Source organism: Lagopus muta, chromosome 2, assembly GCF_023343835.1.
Source record: "Lagopus muta isolate bLagMut1 chromosome 2, bLagMut1 primary, whole genome shotgun sequence".
Lineage (NCBI taxonomy): Eukaryota > Metazoa > Chordata > Aves > Galliformes > Phasianidae > Lagopus > Lagopus muta.
Window position 1 is genome coordinate 25798926 of NC_064434.1, and position 26881 is coordinate 25825806.

At 35.3% G+C, this 26881-nt stretch overlaps 1 protein-coding gene and 1 long non-coding RNA gene across 2 annotated transcripts in view; both read right to left on the reverse strand.

Annotated features, from left to right (window-relative positions):
* LOC125689991 (protein eyes shut homolog) overlaps positions 1-26881 on the reverse strand; it is a 702258-nt gene that overhangs the window by 379543 nt on the left and 295834 nt on the right. Inside the window, exon 25 of the mRNA XM_048937860.1 lies at positions 23651-23850. Within this exon, the coding sequence (XP_048793817.1) occupies positions 23651-23850 (200 nt within the window). The remainder of the gene's footprint in view (positions 1-23650; positions 23851-26881) is intronic.
* Positions 12377-14001, reverse strand: LOC125689994 (uncharacterized). The gene is made up of 2 exons (XR_007375471.1): positions 13950-14001; positions 12377-13097 (listed from the first exon to the last, which is right to left on the reverse strand). It is a non-coding gene; the product is annotated as an uncharacterized LOC125689994 (long non-coding RNA).

A 26881-nucleotide genomic window follows, 5' to 3' on the forward strand; every position in this document is an offset into this window, starting at 1 on the left:
ATCCCATTATACTGCAGTCAGGCACATATTCCATTTCTGTACCAAAGGAAGAAAAAAAAAAAAAAGGACATACCAGAACAAGAAAAGAGACAGGGAATGATAAGGTGAAGAAATTTCTGATAAAGAAAGGTAGGATGCCTGGAGTATCCATAATCAAATAAATTATTAATAAGAATGCAATAAATGCTGCAATGAATGACCATCAGATAAAGTCAGGATCACAAGCTGAAGTGCAATTGCTAATATGACATCCTAAACATATTGAAAAATTATGTTTCCACTTATTTCATGAAGTCTGAAGTCATGCCTTCATGATGAAAAGTGCAACAGGAATTTTTGAAACGAGCAAGAAGGAATTATTACCGTATAACTACAAAGTTTGCATGATGAACTGATGCACAATGGACTGATCTTTTGTCAGAGCTAATTGGACCTGCTCTAGTTAGCCCTTATTTAGCAGGATTTTTGGATGACATAACCTCCAGGGATCCCTTTCATTCTGTGTTTCCGTGACCAGTACAGAGAAGAAGCTGGTGTACTGTATGATGAAGAACAGAATCCCAGATAACAATAGTACTTTTTTTTTTTTTTTAAGCTATTTCAACTCAAAGAAATGTTACAAATAAAATAATAATTAAAAAAAAAAACCTAAAGAAAGCCAAGTTACAGATAAAATATAAGTACTACATCTACAAATTGAAACCCAAGTTCTGGATGTTTTTGTACTTTATGAAGATGAATTTTACACTTCAAATGCTCCAAGTTATAAAATGCAATTATAATCTTAATCACTTTAAATACCTACAATCTCAAAATCCAGGTTATATTTGTAATTTGCAAGAGTTTTTCTCAGCTAATCTAACGAGAGAGAAATTGAAACCATCAGAGCACTGAGGTAATTTGTGTTTTTCACGTAGATATGATAGTCTGAATGTAATTTTGAAGTTTGAAGGCAAAACTGATTCAACAGAGATTAACACTATGGAATATAACACTTCACTTGAAATCTACGATAGTGTCCACCAGTTGTTGTGGTTGGTTTCTTCAGTTGAAACAGATATCCATTCAACCATGAATTAGAAACTGGCAAATAAGAATCAAATCCCAGAAGTGTATATGAGTTTGTTTAGTGAACTTGTCTATAAACTTACTGTAAGAGGAAGAAAGTATTGAAACCATCATTCAAATGCTTAACCTTACATTTACCAGCAGACATTGAGGAGTTCTACTATTAACAATTAACTTTCTTCAGTAACTTAAGACATGAAGAAATCTATATTAAGATACTTCTTGTACATGAATAGTAGAAATACTAGAATAAAAGTATTGTAAAGAATCTAGAAACAATCACCTAATAATATTAACATTTTGGAAAAGACAGCATGTACTTACCGTTTTTTCTCCCCAGCTACTACTCTAACAGAATACTGAAGTCACGATGAGAAACAAAAGTGATCTTGGGGTAAATTATAAGAAGTATAAAGTATCGCACTTCTGCTGTTTTACACGAAGCTAAAAGATTTGTTCCAAAAAATGAATTTCTTCCTGCCATTAAGCTTAAGGAAAGATCTGCCCATAAGTAGTCAACTGAAAGAATGACTCTTACATTGGCCTCTAAGTCTAAAACCTGGCTTTGAATTCACCAGATAATAATTTAGGAATAAATATAGAAATCTGAATCAATAACAAGTTGATAAAAGCTATTACATAACTAAAGAAAAAATTAGTCACTGTTATGTTACAAAAAAGCAGAAAAATATTTTTAAATAATTAAGCTTCAAGAGCTACAAAAGATGTAGCAGTTATGAACAATATATTCCACAAGGCCAAAATAAAGCATTTTAACATCATGCTCTTTCAGAAAGAAATAATAAACCCGAGTAGTGTATATAAGAGAAAAAATAATATCAGGTAAGAACCACAGTAACTGAAGGAACTGAACAACTAGTTTATATCTGTTTGTATACAAATTATAAGGATTGTTTTATTATAAACTTCTAAAACTATAAATAAATAAAATTATGACTGAAGATCACACTGTCAAATAAGAAACTTTATATTCACATTTACAACGCGAGTTTTGACTACGTGGATCTGAAACGAGTGGAAAATAGGTACTGATTCATATGAAAGCAAGATTATGTTGTAGTGCTTGAGGCAAAATGAATCATTTCTGGGGGAAAAACTAAAGTTACAAAATATTGCAGCAAAGGGAAAATAAATTCTTCACTTGAGCATTGCTGTAGGTCAGTCTGGTACATTTAGATGTAGTACAACTCCAGCTTTTGTAAGGCGTGCTCCCAAGTGAAGTAGGCCATTGGTTGAGAGTGAAGGTAAAATGTCTGTTATGTGAGCATTAAACAATGGGCATCTACAAGAAAAATACAATCAGACAAAAAGCACAAATCTCCACATTCCAGAGCACTCTGGTCCTGCTACAAAAATTCAGTTTAAGCAGAAAAATCACTCACTCTAAACAATGGAGACTATCTAATAAAAACAGCACATATTAATACTGTCAGTGTGACAGATGGTTGTGCAGTACATAATAAAGTCAAAGACATTTCGATGAGAAAGGAGATGTATCCGATAATTTGCAAATCAGAATTCTGACAGCAGACTAAGGGAAACATAACTGAGTGCACGTCCCGCTGGCACATCTTTAATATTTTACATTTCAATGCAGTAAAGGGATGGAGGTGAATAGAAACAATTAGAGAAATTAAAGGGGAAAATAAGGGTGCAAATGTTTGTCTGTTACTATGAGTCATACACTGTAGCAGCTTCTGGCTTGAAAAAATAATATTACAGTTCTAACTAGGTCCATATTAGTGGTATGCAGGGTATGCACACACCAGAATTATTTTTTAAAAATCTTAATTAGATTCAATCGTATTTCTAATGTCAAAAGATCCAACTTTGCTACAAGTAAATGAAAAACATAACATTACAAAAATCACTTTGATGAGGAATTTATATGTCACCACTCCATAAACTGCCTTTTTGACTCCAGTCATAGCGGTGACAGCATGTCTCTTCTCCATTAACAAAGAGATCCATGAAACTGTCACCTTCAGCCTCGCTTGGTTCAAAAGGTCCTTGCAAACTTATTTTCTTACTGTTCCTGTGTATTTGTGGGACCCACATGGCACAAACTTCACAATATTCCACAGTTGCCACCACTGTTTCCAATACATTAAGGCCTGTATTCAGTTCTGTATACAGTTCCCTGGTTGTAATCTGCCAATTCATGCAAATGAGCTGATTTAGACACTCATCATTTCATGGTGTGACTGCTGTGCATGAGTGTCCAGAACATAGCTTATCTTTCACTTCTCTGTCTCCATGCTGAAACACACCACACCCCTGTCAGCGTGCTCACAACATCCACTGCTTGGTCTCCACAAGCTTTCAGCAAGTGTTGATGAAGGTTAACAAATGCTTTTTTTTTTTCCTCTCCACACAAAGGAATTCAGCAAGACTTTGGCTTCATACTCACTTCTGTGTCAGATTCTATTTTGTCACACTACTCCTCAGCTGCCATCTGTCATTTGGAATGAAGGTTTAATGGAATATTGAAGGGAAGTTCACCATTTACTGCCATACCACCATCATTTGCCTCTGATACTGTGGGCAGTATAATAAAAATAGGATGCATTACTTTTGGATCACCCTTGTGTGTATGTATGTATATATATATATGTCTCTCACATATAAGAACTTGGTAGATAGGATCAGGATGATGGCCAAAATTTTCAGGATTTTTACTTTTTAGAAGTAACATTCACAAGGTAAAATGCTCACCATGATCTTAGACAGATGGTGATTTCTTCACTTGAATTTTCTCTCACATTGCAACTCCACTTTTAAACTTTGTAGAGCTCAAGGAAACACGGGCACAGAATTAGCACTTCCTTTCATAGTCTAGCTTACTTTGTGTTAATTTATGAACTTACATTCTTTTGTTCTCATGGTAATTACAAAACAAATAATTTTCTTAAGTAAGGATGTGTTCACATGCCTTTCTGTAGCCTCTACCTTCTTACTACTGACTATTCTTAAGGCATTTCAAAAGTATTCTTACATACTAAAACTTAAAAAAAGTACTTTTTGTTCAGAACTATTTGGTCCACCATCACCTGTAGCAGCAGTTACAAACCTCACTTAGGACTTAAAAAAAAAAAAAATTAAGAACAATATATACTGATCCACAAAGTATAAAAGGATGTTTTCCTTAAATATTTCTATTATTGCTTCTTACCAGAGAATTCTTAACATCTTTTCCTACGATTTTTGTTTTGACCTTTATCAGTTCATGTCTCTTCCCAAATTCATTACATATGTTCGCTGTAGGTAAATATACTCATATCTGCACTGCATTTTTCCCCCTCTTAATCTTCTTGTGGAAGAAAAAGCAACAAGAATCTTGACACGTTTCCTAAACATTTTTACATTTAATGGAATTTTACTTAACAGAATTATTTTTTAGATTATTCAGTAGGACTGAAGAGAAGCTGGCAATAATGATGGTCTTTCTCTCAGCATTTCTGCCAACCTCTATCTAAAGTATAGTTACTTCATTGTGAACATCTGCTAAGGACACACATGATGAAAAACAATCACATTCAGTGGATCTGGCTTTTCACCTGACAGAGTGGACAAGCTGGATCAGAAGAGTTCAATGAGGCTTTCAATTTTTATTTTTTTTAAATAGTGTGCGTATGTTAAAACATTTGCATATATTAAAAATAAACACTGGCAACAGTAATACAAAAATATGTAGAAAACAAGGTGTGCAGCCTTCTCAGAAGGCAACAGAAACAGCTGTTACTGAGATTCTGAATGCTGTATATTGCTCTCAGAAAGATTTACATTGACATTTGAGATTGCAGCTTTCCATTAAGGTCAGACACAGGGACAACTCTCATTTGCTTTCCATAAAAATGGATGAGTAGTGCAAAAGGCATTCTGTGTATCATAAGGGTGTGTGATAACAGCATTCTGAGAATTACTGTTCACTTGACCATTTTATGATTGCAAACTAATGGGAATTACTAGGCACTAAAGTAGCTGCAGGTAAGCTTCTTATAAACTGCACACTATGAAGTGATTTTCTATCAAGCATGACACAAATGTAGAGACAGTGCATCTCTTTCCTTTGCCAAAAATTCAAAACACGTTTCCAGTAAATGTGCTCTTGGAGTTAGGTGTTGTAGTTTACAGTAGGTCACCAGATAATATAGTTCTTACATCTCTAACATTCAGGTCTTTTAAAGCTTAACACACTTATCCACGTCCTGCAATACCCAGCATACAAATATTAACTACTGTTGATTCACGTACATATAGACACCTTCCCACTTATTAAAAAAAACAACAAAAAAATGGTAAGTATGTAATACAATTTTTAATCTATGTTGTTTCTTTTAACCACGGCAGGAATAATCTTCATCTCTGACACCTGTTTATTAGTCAGTTTTCTTTGTAAAGATTTAAAATCATAAGCTCTAAAATTATAAATTTTAAAAATAATAGGCAGAGTATTATTCCTATTCTAGATGTCACATAAAGCAGAGAACATATATGGATTTTTAAAAAATTGATTTTTGAATTAGATATGATAAAAAAAAACACAAGAATGGTAATACCACAGGATACTGTGTAGAATATTAAAGAAGGAATATCCTACATAAATGTAAAAACGTAAGGTTAGAGGTTTACCTGTCATGAAACAGGTAATGTAAAGATATAACTAAAAGAATTTAAATCAAAATCTTGTCGCTGCCATTTCACTGTCAGCAGCAGTTTAGTGGAACTATAGTTTGAATCAGTTTTTTTTAAAATAACTTGAATGTTTTTTTTTCCCAGAATTCATTTTTTACACCAATTTCCAACAACTTTGGCTTCCTCATGATATCTAGCTTTAAATTTTGTTCATGTAGAAAGTTGTTTGGTACTTAATCCCAAACAACATCCAACTTTACAGAGCTAGGAATCAATAAATCAGAACTGCAGTATCAAGAGATAGATGCATATTTAAAACTTCAGAGGTTTTACAGACAGTTGCAGAAAAATACATTTTCCATGAAGTATTTAAAAGTTCATTGTTTTATCATTTAAAATTTACTAAGACAAAAAGATTTGTAAAATAAATAGCAAAAAGCTACTCTTAAAAAAAGAGTCCGTTAGCCATTAATATTTTCCACCCAGTACATCATATTCCTTCCTTGGCTAATGCATAAGCTGAAGCCAGTCAGATATGAAACATAAATCTAATCAGTTGAAACACCAAAGTTTTTGGTCATCAGACTTACAGGCAGTGTAGTATTAGCTAGTTCAAAGATTGCATATTTGCCGATTATATTTTCTACAGTTTTTATCATTAATATATTTTTACTTTCTTTTAGAATAGAGTTGTCTTTTGATTACATTTTTAATGATATTTCAAATATGAATTGACCAGGTTACATTGTTTTGTTCAGGATTTAGTACTGTGGATTTCAGCATCTTTATTACCAAGAACACAATGATCTGGAAACAATCTTACAATATATTAAATAATCTTTGAGAACAGTGAGGCATGTCAATCAGTGGGAAATAGCATTAACACACAAGAATTCACACAGTAAAATAGGTGAAACTTTTTTGCTGAAGAAACAAATCAAACATGAAAAAGAAATTAAATTGACAAAAAAAGAATCAACGGAACCAAAAATGTGACATATTTCTAAATAATTGGTTGGTGAGTGAACTGGCGCAATTTCTCTCCAGGAAAGTTTTGTACAGTGCAATGTGACAACTTCTAAGCTAAGTGTTTAACACCATTATTTAGGGAATGTACTCTGAGTTAAGTTCTGTGTCTGGACTTCAGTAAATAAAAAGCGAGTGTATTTACTGTTAACCCTATAAAAGTTAAGATGTGATGCCTACTACAATGATTGTGTACTGACACAACGAATAAAAAACCAGACACGAGCTGCAGTAAGAAAGCATGGATTAGAGTTTATATTCAGTACTGCAACTTGCAAAACCTAACATCAGAATTCCGTAGGGAAGATGCTCCAACATTAAACTTCCTGTGTCCCTATATTCCTAAACTTCCTATACATTCCTATATTTCTAGATAACTTAATTTCCTCAGCAGCTTAGTTAAAATTGCCCTAAGTATTCTGTGGTTCTAAATGTTCATTTAAGATAAATTTTATGCAGATGCTTGCAGCTGTTTTTCTCACCACAAAAATTCACAAGCCAACACTTGCAGCACAGCCCCCACTCCTCATCACACATGCACACAGTGCTCTGGGAGAGATTTAATGATGATGGAACAATGTTCTGTAAAAGGTTAGGAAATGTATTCAGATGGACAGCTAGTAGTTCATGTACTGAAGAATTATACAGATAATGAACAATTCTGAGAGAATGATATTCAGAGACAACTAACAGGGTGGCCTTAACACTGAAAGTGTTAACACTACATATTTCAATTAATGACTTGAAAATTAGAAATTGAGATAAATTAATAAAAGAAAATAGGAAGGAGGCTTAAACTAACATGGTAAAGTTTCCAAGGAATGCTGAAATACAGAAAATAATGTAATGCTCACAGATATTTACATCACTGAGGCTGTTTTTCAAAAAGGAAGAGCTTGGAATACACATCTGTGCTGAATATCCAGAAAACAAACAACAAATGAATTATTTGCTTGACTTAGACTGGAGGAGGGAAAGCTATGAAAATCACTCCCATACATTCAATCCTATTGTAGACCAAGCACCCACAAGTTCTACAGCAATTGAGCTTTCAGATGTGAACTTGGAGATATCTTACAGATAATGTTAAATTTCCAAATGCAACAAAACTAACAGCAAGAAGTAAAATCATCTCTATTCACATACTTGAGTCAACTGAGAAAAGGACTGTCACTCAATTCCAGACTACTAATAAAAGGGCAGCAAAGCGTCCAGACCCAGCAGCTTGGTCTGAATGCAGGAAAAATCACTGTAGCTTAATAGCAGATGGATAGTTGACATTAATTTGAAATGAAAAATTATGGTAATGTCGAGTAAATATGAGTGGAAACATCATTTCTCCAGTGAAGGAATTTGGCAGATGTACAACTGGAAGCAAATTACTGATTAAACAGAGTTGTTTTAGCTTAAATCTATGAAGGGAATAAACACTATGGATTTACAGAAAAGATAAAATATGCTGCCTATTTTCAGCTAGGACAGAGTTGATTTTCTTTATGGTATTTGGTATGAAGCAATGTTTTGGCTTTAGGAGGAAAAAAATGTTGATGACACACTGATCATTTAATTGCTACTGAGCAGTACTGTACAGAACCAAGGATGTTTCAGGTTTTTAGCATTTTGGACTGTCCAGACAAAGAGGATGGCGGAGCAAAAGGAGCTGGGAGGGAACAGAACCAAGGCAGCTGATCTAAACTGGTCAAAGGGATTCCATGCTCTATGACATCATGCAAAAAAAAAAAAAAAAAAACAAAAAAAAACCACAACTATAAAACTGCAGAGAGTTGGCCAAGGGGAGGGAACGGGAGCACTTTTCAGGGACTAGCTGGCATTGATAGGCAGATGGCAAACAGTTGCTTTATTCATCACTTGCTTTGTGTTACTGTTATTTCTGTTCCTTTTCTGCCTTAGTAACCTAGTTCTAATTTTTCCCCCTCCAAGTCTCTTCCCTCTTCCACCGCAAGAGACGGAAGCAAGTAAAAGGCTGTGTAGTGTTTAGCTGCTTGCTGGGTTCAACCACAACAAACACATATAAAACAAAATAATAAATGAATGATAGAATATCTATATACTTTAACTTTTAATGTAAACTTACCAGTTTGAACTCAATCTGCACCTAAAAAATACCTTCATTCCACATATTAGGGACAAGATTTCTTTCCTCCTACTACTTGATTCTGAACGGTTCTTTCAAAATGCTCTTACATGATATAGGAATCTATTCAGCAAGAAAATGAGAAAGCAGCAACTTCACTCAATAAGAAAGGAGAAATTATTTTTAAAAAATTGAAATTAGATGCAGCTGCTTGCTTCCATTTTCTAGAATATGAAGTTAGCTCTGCCTTTTAAGGTGCTATTGAATAAAATGGCTTTGAGAGAAGTGAGATACTAAATTAGAAAGGAACTGAGACAGAACTGGTTGTTCTTGTTCAGTAAAGAAAGCAGGAGAACTAGAGCTCCCCTATTTTATAAAAAAAATCCCTCATTGTGGTACAGGGCAATATTTATCTCTGAACAATTTATGAGCAAGAGAGATTTATTATTTGATTATGAATAGACATATAGTAACATGTTTTTGGAAACGAAACAACTTTTGATTTTGCTTATCTGTTCTAGGTATATATTATGTTAAACAGCTTCTCACTGTTTTGATTGATACTCCAAGGAGTTGGGAAATGAGCTAGAGTTAAAAAAAAAAAGATTCATTTGGATAGCCATAAAGAGGAACTGCTGACACCAAGTGCATGTATAAAAATCCACTCTCTGCAACTATGAAACAAATTGCCAGAAAACAAACAAGAAAATCAGGTCAAGAAACAGCCAAGATTTCTAAGTAACAACAATGTGCCTACCTATTACAATGCTTTCAAGCCATCCAAAAGTTGAGCAGTTAAGGACATAGATTATCTCTTTTCCTCCATAATAAACATACTATTATTTATGAGTAGATCTTGCTGCACTTCAGTAAACCTGTATTAACTGTGTACGTTTTCTTTTATTATTTGGATTTTGCTATATATCTACTATACCTACTACATTTCAGAGAAAAAAATATTGCTTTTATCAACTAGCTTTTATTAACTAGTAAAACTCCTTTTGGGTACCAATCCATTTAATGAATTCTCAAACAAGAAGCTAGGTTGAGGATATTGTTTAGCATCAAAATGATGTGATCACCATCCAATGCAACCATGATTGATTCTTACTCAAAACTGTTACTCACTTCACCGCTAGGAGTTCTATTGAGTATTTGAGCAAAATAATCTGGTAAGTATTTGGCCTGAAAAAGTGACACAACTGAACGGCTTTCAAAAGAGTTCTTAGAGAAAAATCAGCTCCTCAGAAAACAAAGGACTCTGCTGAGCATTTGGTGATGCTCTCCTGTCTTCCATCTTCCATCCATCACCATGATGATCAGATATCAAAACAATATGTTTTTGTAGTTACAGGTTTGCCTGATTACTGTGTAAGTTAAAGGGAAGAATTAAAGAGTTGCTCAGAGTCATCAACAATGCTGAAAAGCAGTATCATTTAAGACTGAGATAGAAAAGAACTTGGCTTGAACTGTGGGATAAATAGAAGTGAAGGAGATTTATGAAAAGGTAAAATACAATTGGACAAAATTACAAAGATAATACTAATCATCTTACAGAAACTTAAAAAAAATTGACCACATAATTTGAATGAAACATGGAAAGTAATCATGTCAATTTTTTCATAATATTTCCACATTTCCATATTACTTTTTTTTTTTTTTTTTCCACTTCAATTTCCTTGGGAAAGGTGGGGGGAAAGTTTCATGATATTGCTAGTAATTATGCTTGTCATAGAAGATGTTAAAGTGACTGTAACAAGCATGTATGCTACCAGTAGCTTTCTCAATGCATTGCTGGCTACTTCACACAGAAGGAAACTGTTTAAATGTGAATGAATAAACACAAAGGACTAATCACACAGCAGGACTTGCGCTCTGCACCACCTTGTGTAGTTAAAATCAGCTATTTCCTTATGCTAATCATTTAATGCCATCTGCTGAATTCCTGCCAGCCACATGTCTTAATGCAATCATCAACTTTTTTATTTATTTATTTATTTATTTTTTACACACTTTGGAGTGGCATTTTTATGTTTACCATACCTACACATTTCTCCCCATGTCTGCATACCAGCTATAATTTCTTCTGGTTAAATAATAAAATCATCTGAGAGGCATAGTTGAATACTACAAGAGAAAACATAGTATACTCCTAAAGGAAATGAGACTTTTTAAATAAAAATTAACATATACTTCATTTCTTACCCTGAAAACAATATTTGCAAGAGAAATTTTCAAGGAAATTATATTAAGTATTTCGTGGACCATAAAAGATGAAGCTATTTGTATAGCAGTTTAGTTGCTACAAAAGCCAGAGTCCCTGAGTAATCTCAAATCTGCCCTGATGTGTATCTGAAATATTCACACAGTGCAGATGAAGCACAAATAAGAATATCCTGTGGCTATGGAGAAATTGTCTTACTATATGATATGCAGGCTGATGGATTAGGCATTTCCTATACTTCAGTTTTTCGGCTTAGTAACCCATACAACTATTGCTTAGCACATTTTTTCCTACATTTTCTGAGAATGTAGTTCAACAAGTTAAAAGATACACTCAGGCGTACAATTATACATAAATATACATAGCATATATATATGTAGAGCATGCAAGTGTATGCCTTGAACTTTGTGACTTTTGCATTACCTGCATTTCCACACTTCTAGCTACATACCAGCCAAGTACTAGATTACTTGTTACATGCTATCACCTGGATCAAGTATTTCCAGCTTTGTGCTACTGAAACTACATTCAAACAACTATAAAATGAGCCTTTCTAGACTCTCCCATCTGATAGTCACATCTTTCTGAATTCTGAAGAAACTCTTCTGTATGCCATGTCTGCAGACAGTAACATACAGGCATCTCTTTCCTCAGCTGATAAAATTGTTCTGCTAACTCCCAGGGAGTGAATGCTGCTGCAGGTGTTGTTTTGGCAGCAGTGTGAACCTAGCTCCTAAAAACAAAAAAACAAAACACACCTAGTTATGATTTTGTCAGACTGCCAATCCTCCCCCCCCCCCCCAAGGAGAAAAGCAAAATGACTGGGGCTGAACTTTTAATGTTTTGCTAGCACAGATGCAGTGAATCTGGAAAAAAACCCACACATTTCCATCTAACAACTATGGAGAAAAAAACCTCTGGGCAGACATGATTCATACAAGAGGATGACTCGTGGTAGTGATGTGGGTTTTGCCATTTAAAAAAGCAGTTTAATTACAGTAGAGAATTATATTCTTTTAAGGTAGACATCTCTCTGTAGAGAAGCTTATTGGCATTACTGTACAAGCAAGCTTGCTTCAGTCTTGCAGATTCTCAAATTTATCTCTACAACCATGAAATTCTGCAAGAATTTATATGTACAGAATATATAAAATATACATTAGATACATAAATATATAGGTACTATTGTGCTAAAGATCACAATGTCAGCTCCTGTGTAGCTAAGACAAAAATTTAAACAGTTAATGGAAAAAAAAAATCAGTGAATTCACTATGCTTTTTTTTTTTTTTGTATAGGGAGCTAAACTAAAAAAAAACACCCATACAACATGAGAATTTCATGAAAATCAGTTCGCTTTAGTAGTCTGCTACTTGATCAAGGGTCAGTCTTCTCATTTCCAGTCTTTTAACTTGGTCTATAAGAACCAGATTTCCTGAAGACCAGTCTTGCAAGTGAAGACTGAGGTATAAAAGGCATTCAGTACATCAGATTTTTCTGTTTTCACTGTTATTAAGTCCCCTGCTTCATTCAGGTACCAGTTAATATTTTCCTTTGTATTTCTTTTGTCACTGATGTACTTGCAGGAGCTCATCTTGTTGCTCTTAACATCCTTGATCAAATTCAATTCCATTTGGGCTGTAGCTTTCCTATCTTCATCCCTGGATTCTTGGATATTGTCTCTGTATTCACATTTTAGTGTGGACAGGGGCCCCTTGTTCATCCCATGTAGGCAGATGTTCTAGAAGTTCTGCCTGATTTTTTCTTTGTTAAGATGCATCACTCATGAGGTCACCTCCTGACGGAGGCAATCCTTTAATATTAACTAGCTTTCTTGGGCTCATCATTTCACGGCCACTGCAGCTAAGGCTGCCTTCAACTTACTACTTTCAACAAGCACTGTTTGTTACTGGTGAGTGTAAGGTTCAGCAGGGCACCCCTTCTCATGACCTCCTCTGTTACTTGAGGAAGGTTACTTGAATTTCAAGAACCTCCTGGATTGCATATGTCCTGTGTTGTCCCTACAGAACCTGTAAAGACACTCTTTTTCATCCAGCAGTCACACAGGTTACAAAGTAAAGAGCCCCACTTTTTTGTCCTATTTATTCATGCAACCTTTAGTATATCCCCAGTACAAAGCTACTTTGCCCTGTCCTCACTTTAATCATTTAATGCATTAGTATACAGACACTTTAGGGAGGCACATCAGCATGTTGAGCTCCTAGGAAGAGTTTGATGCATTTGTTCACAATGGTACCTTGTAAACACTTTTGTGCTTATGTGCAAGTGCTGGAGAAGATCCTGCTTAAGCCCTATTCTTGTTTTTTTTTTTTTTTTTTTTTTTTTTTTTTTTTTTTTTTTGTGATGTTTTCCTCTCTCAAGGGAGACCTCACTGCTCTCTACAACAACCTAAAAGGAGATTGTGGTGAGGTAGGGCTGGTCTCTTATAGAAAACTAACAATTGAACAAGATGGAACAGCCTTAAGTTGCACCAGAGAATGTTCAGATCAGATCTTAGGATGAATTTCTTCACTGAATGAGTGAAAAGGCACTGGAACAGATTACCCAGAGAAACAGTGGAGTCACCATTACTGAAAGCATTTAAGGAAAGAACAGACATAGTATTTAGGAACATGGCTTAGTAGGTATTGATGATAAGTGGACAGTTAGATAAGGTTACCATAAAGGTCTTTTCCAAACTTAACAACTCTATGGAACCCTCCTTATTAAATCAGCCAGCTATTCCACACAAAAAGAAGAGAAATTGCTTAAGACAGATTCTTAGCAATAACAATTCTTAACAATAACAAGTAAAGCATAGATAAGCTAAGAAAGGAAGGAAGGAAGGAAGAAAATAATAAAAAAATTGAACACAAACTCACCCAACTGAGGAAGGAGCTCTCTGACTACACAACACTCCTTCTCAGGAAGCAGCCTAAATCTGAAAAACCTCCTCCCAGAGGCTGGCCTTTATATGAGACCAGGGTAGCTCCACGCTTGGTCCCCCCTTCTGGTCATGTGGACAGCACAGGTGCAAGCAATTTGCCTGTGCTCCCTGAGCCTGGAGCACCCCTACCCCAGGTGCTCAATCACCCGTTCGAGCCATGACCTAACAGTTCTCCCACGGCCACCTGCTTGGCAAAAATACTTTTGACTTGTTGAGTGAGGTGGCTCTTATCTTCCCAAAGCAGATACTGATCTGTAGGCAGGGTCATACGGTCATAGAAGTTTAAACCCCACTGCCAACACCAGTTCTGAAGCCAATATTGATATCTGTCTTATCAAAAAGACCCTTTTTCTCACATCCGTTCATCAGAATCGCAGGATGAAGGAGAACACAACCTGGGCCTCCATGCCTTTGACTGCCCCCCTTAGAGCTCTGTAATTACTTTTAATACTGCTTAGGTTTCCCCTGGAAGCGTAATTTTTGTGTGGAGTAACAGCACATGGAGTAACAGGAGAGAATAGTTGTCAGAGGATCAGCTTTGGTAGTCCCTCTGAAATATCTCAGATCTAGGCCCCCAGCAGGCATCAAACCTGCAGCTGTTTCTATAATGACATATGATGGCATTCTAGCACCATTCCTAAGTACTTCTATTCGTGCCAACTTGCAAACTCAAACCTTGGTTGTGAGATATATATTCTTACACATTTTCTTACTATTTTTACAAGTTTGAATTAGTTGCAAGATTTGATTTGTCTATATTTATCACCTAAGTCTCAAAAGACTGATTCTACCACATTTTACATTGAACATCAAACTGTATTTCCTTTAGTTTTATTGATTTCAGTGCTCTCACTTTCAGATTAGGCTGTGCCTCATCAGTTAAAAGGTTCAGAATGTGGTACATATTTAATAACTTCTAAGAGCTGCCTCTAGAAAATTCAGTGAATAAAAAATCCAAGTTAATGAAATATATAAGTAGTAAATGGTAAGGTAACACATGAGAGAACTGTGAACATGATAAGTGCAGAATGGGTCTAATCAGAGAAATGCAAAAGGCTTTCTGAGAAGTATCCAGTATTCAACAATGCTTATCTTGGCTGAAATTCACTCTTTGATACCTTTTACAATAATATGATTGATCCGTGCTTGTAAGCCTTTAAAAAGTGTATTCAAGAGTCTGTTCTCTTGATTGGTGCTATTTTGAGAAAAGTACAAAATCAAACTAATGGGAAGTTCTGCAAGAATCACTTAGATCCATTTTGCTTGAGGGAGAAATATCTGAACTGGAAAAAAAAAGTTCATAATTAAGACAGAAATCTACAGACTTTTAAATAGGTAGATATTACTTAAAAAGAAATATTGATTGCATGTTATATGTAATAAAAGTGTGCACAGGATTCTTCCACACACTGCCAGATATTGTTGCTCTTGTATTTGAAGGATAGATGTGGTTTGGAGAGGATTTTCTTTATTGTTTTGAAGCATATTGTTTCTTTTTACTTGGCTCCAAGTAAAAAGAAAACATCATGCTGAGCTTCTTGGAGCTGCATTCATTCTCATTTGGAAGCAGGCCATGCATTCAACTTTGCTCTCAATTTCCAAATATTCTCAGCAATATGCACCACACATACTATTTTAGACCTCTGAAAAGACTCATACTTTAAAGCATCTTAGTACACTCATCTTATTAGTGATCTGGGCTTGTCTTTCTTTTACTTCAGTTTCTAATTTTGCACACCTTCCACAATTATGCGATGAAGAAAATTGCCAGTGCCATTAACAATGACTTTTTTTTCTTTAGGTAGAAACACAGCTTTTCACTTGAAAGAAAGTGAGAAACAGATAATCACTGCAAGTTCTGTCACTGATTTTCAGAAAGTATCCATGGATAAGAAACAAACCAAATGAACTGTCAGCACGATAACACTTGAAATAAATGATATAACTGGATATTGTGCGCTTCAGCACAAATCCTGTCACTGAGAACAAGACCTGGAAAGATATTTAGATCCTATATTTCCCTATCACCAAAGCCGGCTATTGTTCTATTTGTCATTCACGTATACAACTTAATACCCCAAAGACCCTTGGAAATAGGGAGCACTTTTGATTTACTTTTTAATTTTTTTGAATTTACTTTTAGGGCTTTTTTTTCAGTACATCAACCAAAGAGGGAAAAAGGAAGAATTTACAGCAGCAAATGTCAATTTATTTAATATGTTCTACTCTATTTATTCAGCTCTAATTAAAGCACAAGTTCAGAGAATAGAATATAAATTGGAGGCCACTAAAAAGGATACAGACTATTCAGTTCACCTCAATTTAATTATAAGACAACAACAGCACTGATAATAAATTATCATATGCACTAAGATGATATGACATTGTTATCAAACCTCTTCTACTGATTGCCATTCACTATACAGTATGGCTACATTTATTCCTGAACTACTAGACAAGAGTCATATTATTGACTTTACTACTCTATTGATAAAATATTTATACTGACATTTAGTAATGACCCACCCACGTCTTCTTCCATGGGAAGTTAAACTTCCACATAGTCTGCAATGTTACGCAACTGGAATGAAAAGTCTTCTCTTAGCATTGGACAGCTGCTAACCAAGAGAGCACAGGTATATTAACTGCGCAGCTGTTAAAAAAAGAATGAGTTATTACCACACAAAAGTGGTATTGCTAAAGTTAAAAAGACTGCCATTTAAAAGCAAAAAACAACAAACAAACAAACAAAATAACATTAACCTGAAGTTTCCAACTTCTTGCTGTAAATGATGGATTCATCAATAAAAACAGATATTTATCTGTTGTAATGATATTAGTAGTCAGGCACCCATAGTAAATTAAGAAATGCTAATTTTTCAGGAAAAGAAATGGCTGTTTTTACTCCCACCAACATAAACATTAGTGGTGTTAATGAACAATGACTTTAGGCTATCTAACAATTGGAAAGCGATTAACATTAAGTTTACTTTTAAAAAAATCAAGAGGGAAGACTGCACTACACATCAATCAGCTGCATCTCAATCTCTAGAAAGGCCATAGGCATAGCCTTTTGGAATCCATTTCCAAACACAGAAATGACAGGAAGTTGATCGTAAGCATTCAACATTTATTTACCATGAGCAAATACTGCTTGACTAAACTGTTTGGATTCTGTGATTCTGTTTGAATACTACTTGGATTTTTTACTACAGCAAGAATTCACATCACATCCTCATTTTTAAGCCGAGAAAATCTGAACTAGATGATCACTCTGTTAGATGACTTCAAAAGTAGATGACTGTCAGGCTTACAGAGAAGTAAGCAATGGCCTGGTATCTAGTTAATGGCTGATAATGAGTGGAACATCTAAGGTACTCTCAGCCATCTTGATTATATTACCATCTGCAGACTCCATGAATCTGTAGACAGAAGACTCATGAAGGAGAATGAGGAGGAGTGCAAAGCTCTGTCATCAAGGCTGTGTAAATTCATGGTGTAGTGTACAGCCAACTAAGTAGCAGTGCTATTGAAAAGTATAAACTGGGGGTTTATATTTGCATGAGGCAATAGTACTTTCTCGCTGCAGATTTGACAATCTGCACACTGACTTCTATTAGATGCAACAGGGTCAGAAGACCCAGGGCAGTTAACAACCCTTCTGCTTGGCAATGATGTGACTGCATCTGCAATAGTCTAGATTTGCATATATAGAAACACACCCATTGGCTCTCTTCAGTTAAGTAACCAGAGAATATAAAAATACTCAGGCATACAGATGACATGACCTCAATGGGCATGTTGCAGGAATTATCTTGTTTAATCTTATGAAGATGCGGACAGTAAATGATCTAATAACAGCATGCAACTTGGAGTGTTACAAAGATGGTGAAGACAAATTCTGTTTGGTTAACGACAGAATATAAGAATGACCGGAAGTTAAAGACTGTGAGTAAGAATGTTCAAGCTGGCTATTAGAAAAATATTTTCAAAGACTGTGCAGTTCTCTTATTTGAAAACTTTCAAGATTTGGCTGGACAAAGCCATGACTTGATCCAACACTGGCAATACACCAACATAAAGCATAAGGTTGCTTCAAGCCAAAATTTATATGATTCTATGGTTATTTTCCCCAGTTCATGAGACCTTTAGGTGTAGACCTTTCACTGTCACTCTAATGAGACCTTTGGAGATAAGCTGGACAGCAGAGGAAAAGACTCCAACACTATACTTTTATTTTACCCCTAAAATACTGTTATTTTCCATTGTTGGAGAAATTCAAGAGTGGAGGAATATATAACAAGCATATATCACATATACAACACTATTACAGATACAGTTGATTGCAGATTAGCTAAACGTTAGGCATAAATAAAAGCTTGGAAAGCTTATAAATTTTATGAGATAAAGACATATCAATATTTAATGTAATTTTTTTTTTTTAATAACCTTTGGGAAGGGTCTTAACCTTATGCCTCAGGTAACCACTTTATCTGACCATTGAACTGAGATCTATATGTAGTAATATGTAGTAGTAGACAAAAAGTTGGGGAAAAAAATAATCTTGTTTTTCTACTGAGTTCTGGCATTCGTTGGAAGTCTGGTTATGATAGAAGAAAAAAGAACAAGATGAAACTTGAAATACCACCTTCTCTCTCCAGATTTCCTAACATAATATCTAGTCAAAAGAACTACACATTGAATTAGACAGAGCTACCAAAAGTGATAGGGACAACACAAAACAAAGTTTTTACAGCATAAAATATGAGGAATAATATTTTACAAATGTTTGACTGTTTCCTAGCATTAGTGTTTCCTATATAAAATTACTTCCATAGCAGCAGAAAAAGAATCAGTTTGGGGTACCATAATGGCCATTACCTGCTGCTATACTACAATAATTTTAGAGAGAGAAAAAATAACCCACTGAGATTAGATCCTGTTGGTACTATTTTTCCAGTGCAGATGCATGGAAACTTTGTGAAATGAACACTGGACACTAACTGTGGCCAGCAAAACTGAAAATTAGTATTTCAGTATGAAACCCTCCGAGGAAAAATGAAGCATCTAGTGTAAAATCAAGTACAGGAAGGATATTTCTTATCAGTTATAGACATTTCATGATATTTTAGACAAATTCAAGAAGGAACCCATTTTATGTTGCATTTTGTCATAGAAATCAATACCCTATATATTTTTTAAAATATGAGTAGCAGTAGAATGGTTGTTTAAATTAGAACAAATACAGTAGCTTCAGAACACTTGGCAAAGAGAAAGACAATGATATAAAAAATTGTTTTGCTTTGCCTAACAAAAACATTAAAAAAAAACGATATGCTACAATTTGCTGGAAAAGTACAATGAAGCAACAATATTCAATGATTTCGTCTAAGATCTGTCATAAAGCTGTTGACATTATTTTCATTTGGTCAGGTTGGAAGTAGGTTCTCAAGACAGCATAGTCTCTGAAGCTAGTCAGTAGGAATGGCCTGAAAGGCACATTTGAAAAAAGCTCTATGCATGCAGGAGTGGGAAGGGAGGATTTTTTTTCCCACTTTCTAAATCCAACAGCAAACACATCAAGTATTCTTGGTACCAAAATTTGTTGAAGTGTGGAAAAACCAGCTATGGTTCTAATATAATGAAAAATGAAATCTGATAATTTCATATGTAACAGATTATTTTCCTTAAACTACTTGCAAAATACTATGAAAAGTTCTCAGAATTCTTATTATTCATTTTACCAACCACATGTAGTTGGGTTGGACTGTCTTCGGAAAGCCCCTTTAGGCCTCATGATAGCTTTTTTATTAATTAGCTAAAATATATGGTATTCATTCACGTTGCAGACAGTTGCTTTAATAAAAGCACAATAAAAAGCAAGGAAGGTGGGCATTTCAGTTGGTGATGGCTTTCCTAAGGCCCTGATTCAGTGGCAGTCTGCCCAGGATGGAACTGAATTACAGCTCCCAGCTCCTCTCTCATTTTCAATGAGTTGTTTTAATTTTAAACAACGTGTTTAAAGACAAAGATATTTCACATAATACACCATTCAAGGGCTATCCCAGAGGGCATTTTTCATATTCATTTCAGGAAGAAGCCTGTAGGGTTGTTCATGTAATTGATTCCCACATAAGTCAAGAAAACTTGGACCTTTAACAATACTACTGGGTAAAGTATCCCATACATCACAGCTGACGCTAGCAGCACTGCTCACAGTTAAGGCAGTCTGACACTTATCCATTACTGAACACTTTTCATTACCTGTTATTTTGTTTTGCCAACCAAAACAGTACAAGCATTCCACAGCAGATCCTCAAAATAAAGAAACTCTAAAAGATACAGGATTTTTGTCTTTCCTCATGTCCATTCCTTTGGAGTGTGTAACAGCTGTCAGTGTTAGGATTCCCCATTTCTTTGGATATTTGTGGCATTCTGCCAAAGTAAAAGCTGCTTTCCCCTCCCTTATTTTTCAATTACTCTTCTGTTCTACCCTCTGTACCAGTTCTATCCTCCAGTTTGCACGCAAGTTGTGTTTAGAAAACTTGCACAAGATATAAGGCCATTTATGTATCATCCCAATAAACTGATTCTTTAACAAGACATATTCCTATTTTTTTTCTTTTCTTGTATGATTATGAGTCTTTTCCAGCTGAGATGCTGGAAAATGATGCAAATATTTAGTTAAACTACCAAAAACCAGTAAGTCCTGGAAGTCCATGGGCCATTTGTTGTGCTAATTATGTTGAATACTAATGAAATTTCACAACTTCTAATGCAAGGGCACAAAGGAATACCAGTGGAAATTGAGCCACAGGTTAGGAGGAATAAATTTGTTTTTTAATATGAAATATTATTGGCCATACACTATTAGTTTTATCATGCTAAGAAGGGATTCCAAATACATGAATCAAGAGCTTTTATTTTTTCTTGTGCCATTTTAGAATCAGTGACTTCCTTGTCTGAATATAGTGGAATTTAAAATTTGTTTCAGATTTAAAACAAAAGAATATGGCAAATAACCAGGGAATCATCAACATAGCTAAAAGAAGAGACATGGAAACCAGCACCTGATTAGTGTAGAACAAAAACTCCACCCTAGTAGATTAACTAGGATATAAAGTAAAATAACATCTAGAATGTTAAAAGTTAGCAACAGTTCTCTTAAATTTTGCATTCAATATCATCACTTCAACCATTTATATTGGAACATTTTCCCCTTATTGATTTCTCCCTTAAAAGATGTAATCCTTACAGTAATTCTGTCAAAAGGAGTAGACAGCTACTTATGTTAATAGCACAGGATTTCTAACCTCACCTAACAACAACTAAAGAGTTTAGAAGAGTTTTTGAATCAAGCTTCAGAACACTTTGACATTTGCTAAATACTAACACGTGTCCATGTATCTGAGAGAAAAAACAAACAAGCATATTTTTAACAGCATTGTATACATTACACTAAAACGTATTTCTACTAGCTTCTTCTGTTTACTAAGAGAATTGAAAAATACAGAATTATTTGAAAACGACATTTCAACCTTAGCTTCATTTCAGTATCATGGATGAGTTTGATGAGGATGCAAAGCATTATTTCAATATTTCTTACAAGCCTTTTATGATGGAGCTACAGCCTCAGTGGATGAAGAAAATGACATCATCTACCTGGACTTGTGCAAAGCATTTGACACTGCCCCGCATGATGTTGTGGAGAAAAATGGATTTGATGAATGGACCAATCGCTAGATAAAGCATTGGTTGGATGGTCTCACTCAGAGTTGCAGTCAATGGCTCAATGTCCAAGTAGAGAACAGTGATGAGTGGCATTCCTCAGGGATCAGTACTGGGACCGGTGTTATTTAACATCTTTGTAGACAATGTGGATCAAGTTCACGCTCAGCAAGTTTGCAGATAACACCAAACTGAGTGGTGCAGTTGACATGCTAGAGGGAAGGGATGCCATCCTGAGGGACCTGGACGGGCCTGAGAGGTGAGCCCAAGGTCAACAAGGCCAAGTGCAAGGTCCTGCATCTGGGTTGGGGCAATTCCAAGCACAGATACAGGTAGAGTGGAGAATGTCTTTAGTGCAGCCCCGAGGAGAAAGATTTGGGGTTGTCAGTTGATGAAAGGCTCAACATGAGATGGCAATACGTACTTGCAGCCCAGAACACCAACTATATCCTGAGTTGTATCAAGAGAATTGTGACCAGCAGTTACACGGAAGTGATTCTGCCCCTCTACTCTGCTTCCATGAGACTCCATCTGTAGTATTGCAACCAGTTCAGAGTCACCCAACACAAGAAGGAAATGGAGCTGTTGGAGAGGGACCAGAGAAGGGCTACAGAGATGATCAGAGGGCTGGATCAGCCTCTTCAGCCTAGAAACAAGAAGGCTTACTTGGGGACCATATAGCGGCTTTCCAGTACCTGAAGGGGGCCTACAGGAAAGCTGTGGAGGGACTTCTTATAAGTGTGTGTAGTGACAGGACAAAGGGAAATGGTTTTAAACTGGAAGAGGGTAGATTTAAACTAGATATTAGGAAGAAATTCTTGACTGTGAGGGTGTTGAGACACTGGAACATGTTTTTCAGCAAGGTTGTAGATGCCCCCACCCTGCAGGCATTCAAGGCCAGGATGGATGGGGCTTTAAGCAACCTGGTCTATAAGGAGGTGTCCTTGTCTATAGCTGGGGGGTTGGAACTAGATGATCTGAAAGGTTTCTTCCAACCCAAACCATTCTATGATTCTATGATTCATCTCTGAAAGTATATTATAAAGTTATAAACTGATACATCCAATAATGATTACTCTTGTCTCTACATCAGCATCTATTTTAAATAAAACAACTACCTTAAGCTTCATTATTGTACATAAATAAAATCCAGATATTGCACATAATTACACAGGGAAAATATTTGTGCTTCATTATTAAATGAACTAATAAAACACTTACTTAGTATTTGATATTTCTGCAGAATGATTAGAGACCTAGATAACATTTCTGAGTTGATGGATTTATTAGATACAGAGAACAATATGTAAAATCTGTTGAGTATATTAAGGGAGTTTTACTATACTACAGTTAAATAAGCTTTAAGATTACACATAACGTTACACATACATTGAAGTCAGAAGCCTTCAGTATCCAGAGTATTATAATCTTGGACCACAGGAGATTTCTTTGGATACAAGCTTTTGCAAACATAATGCATAAACTACCTGTTGTCTAAATGTTACAGTAAATTAATACCTGAATACAAATTACAAGAGTACATATGCATCTATAAACATGAGTTTTAAATTATTAAGTTCTGTTTATGCTACATGTTTCCACATGTAATTCTGGAAAGGACTATAACACTAATGTGAAGGATTTTGATTTTTTTTTTCTAAATACTTGCAGTGTCAATATTGGAAAATGGTGGCTTTTGCTCAGGGTTCAAAAATGTCTAAAGTGATATGAGGCCACAGCAGAAAACTGCAATAATTAACTCTGATTTTTTAATAACATTTCTAATATGTCCTTAAGTGTTATCAAACCCAATTAAGTTCACATAATGCATACAGCAACACTGCACTGAAAACTTGGCAAATGAATGTCCCTTAACTACAGATGTTAAATGACAGTATTCTTACTAACCTGCAATGAAAAGTTCTTCCAGGCCCATCAACACATACACCGCCATTTTGACAGAGTACTGAGCTGAGTGCAGGCTCACTGCAAACATCAATATCAAGTTCACAGAACTTGCCAGTGTATCCAGTCAGGCAGATGCAAGCAAATTCGTTAACCAAATCTTGACAAGAACCTCCATTAATGCAGGGAACGGATTCACATTCCTGAGGAGAGAAATAACAGTGCATTGATGACGTCTTTAAAGCACTTTATTTATTCATTCATGTTTATTGCAAGTGCAAGAAACTGTCTGGAAATTAGAAAGAGTGATAGATGTTTCTAATGTCTGTTACACAACAGCCTCAAATTTCAGTCAATTTTTCATTTCTGTAGAGATACTTTTATTACTGTTCATACTCATTTCTGAAACTAGTTCTTACTGATTAATCTTGGAGAAATTCAAATATATTTTATCTAAGAAATGCAACAGATTTAAGTGCTTCCTATTCATTCCTATATTAAAATTTTAAAGCATGTTTTCAGCCATATTTTTTAGACTTTCTTCTCAGTTTTTACAGCAGGATCTATCATAGTGAAAAAAGGCCAATTAGTAGAATAATACTGGTCAGAATAAATATATTAACCAAAGCATATGGACCTTATTTACCTTCATAAAATATTTCTTGATAAACCATAACTCTCCAGTTATCAATTAATGCATATCATTGCAAATAAAAGCATACAGGAATGTTTATTTGTTCACATAATAGCAATTTCCTTTGAGAAAGCCACTGCAGAAATAATCAAATTAAATCCATGAAAACTACCAGCAAATTAGTGTTTAGTTAGTGCAAAAATGTGGTTTTGCCCTTGAGCACATAAACTTAGTTTTTGCCTATATCCCAAAGGAGTTTTATTTTGCTGCTGGACTGAAATAGTCTAGCTAAAGCCAGTGTTTTAAAAGGGAATTTATTCTCATAGTTACTTTAACTTTAGACAGCTTGATTTTTTTTTAGGGATATCCAAGGGCACTTAGATTTCCTGCAGTTACTGCAGTTGCCTTGACAGAATGTAAATTCAGAAATCCACAGAGAATTGTGAGAAAACAACTTATTTCCCTGTATGTTTTACAGCTGGATGTATATAGGATGATTTATTAGTGAGCTTTACATAAACTAATTGAATTATACATCCCACAGGAATGCTGGGGATAGTTTTATAGACTGCCAGAACCTCTGAGTATAGAAGTAGTCTTTTGCTATATTAATTAAATTTTTTTGCTGCCAAACAGAAGTTGTCCTGTTTATAAAAAAAAACAACAACAACAACACAATTCACAGTTCAATTTATTTTTTTGCTTTTCTCTGTTCTCGTAACTTCTTTTTTTCTAGTCCTATTTGCATTCACTAGTATCCCTCTTTACTACTTCTATTTTGTTCATTCACAGAAGAAATTAAAGATCTATTCAAAAAGTATAAAAATCATTAAAACAATTAAGTATAACTTCAAAGTTCAAAAAAATGTTCTGATGTTGATCAATGTAAAAAGGTTTTTACAAAAGTTTTTTTTTTAAAGTCAAATTTCAATTTGTTTATTAAAATGCAAAAACTTCTATGTGGGTGGGTAATCACACTGTGTTTTGTGCAACAAATGGTTATCATCCTTCTCTCCTGCTCTTGGATTTCTCTACCTTCATCTTGAGCATAAGCTACACTGTTTTTGGAAGTTTACACTTGTTTAACTTCTTTGAAGAAACTACTTACTCAACCATTTTAGTTTTCACACTAATTTGCAACAGGTAGAAAATAATCGATAGTTGAAAAAATCCAACATAAGCACAAATTAGAACATCCAACCTATGTGAGGCTTTTCCTATGTTCACCAATATTTGCCATACATGTATATGTTATACAGAGAAATCTGAGAAAGGGATTCTATTCTCTGGCTTATCTATGGTAAGTTGGTTAAGAACCAGTCTCCACAATCAGTGGAGTCTAGACTCACTAAGTGAAACTGCCCCTTCCAAAAGCAGCTGAACAGCTCAATAGATTTAACTCAATATTCACATTTTGAAAAAAAAAAAAGAAAAAAGAAAAAAGAAAAAGAAAATATCAGCAAAGCCATCCAAAAGAAACTAATTCTAGAATGCAGTCCTCATTCCCATTCATCTGTTCTCACTGAATGATCTGTCCTTTCCCAGATCACCTGATCACAGTCTTCTACAAGACAGAAGCAGGAGTACCAACAAGCTCCATAGCCTGCTGCGTAAGAAGAAGTCTTGGAATATATTTTCTAGCAAACTATATTGCAAACATATACAGAAGATAAAAAAATCCAAGAGAAAAAAAAAAAAAAGGAAAATATCCCTGTATCTCTAGGGAAATATATATAAAAATGTACACATATAGGTTGTTTAAATTAACTTAGTTGCTGGTTATGCCTGGCTGCTTGATGCCCAATCAATGCTGTCTCAATCCCCCTTGTGAATGGGATGAGTAGAGAAAATAAGGTGAAAAAGCTCATGATTCAAGATGTAGACAGGGAGATCAGTTACCAGTTACTGCCATGAGTAAAACTGACTCAGCATGGGGAAAATTATTTAACTTATTACCAATGAGAGTAGGACTGTGAGAATCAAAACCTAAAAATGTATTTCCTCCAATCTCTTCTTCCCAGGTTCAACTTCATAATGCCCTGCCCTCTCCTCCAAACCAGAGGAGCACAGAGGCATGGGGTACAGATAGCTGTTGTCTCTGCTTCTCTTTCTTCATGAAACTTCTCTTTCTTTCCAGAGTGGGTCCTCTCCATGGTCCACAGTTCTTCACATGACTGCTCCAGCATGGTTTTTTCATGAGCTGCAGCTTCCTTCAGAGCATATTCATCTCCTGCAGCATGAGGTCCCCTATGGGCTGCAGTGTGGGTATATGCTTTAGCACGGTTTTCTCCATGGGCTGCAGCAGAATATCTGCTCTGGCATCTGGAGCACATCTTCTCTGATCTTGGTGTTTACAACATAGTTTCTCAAACTGTCTTCCTCACTGAGCTCTCTGTTGCACAGCAATTTTTACACTTTTTAATTTTTATTTCTACAGATGGGCCACCAACTTGGCTGACAGGCTCAGCTGTACTTTGCAATGGATCCACTGGATCTGGCTGGAACCATCTGTGTCCAGCACGGTCTCTTCTCATGCAGACCAGGTCTGCAGTTCCCTCGAAGCAAGACTTTGCTATCTACACCCAATACCAAGGGTATTT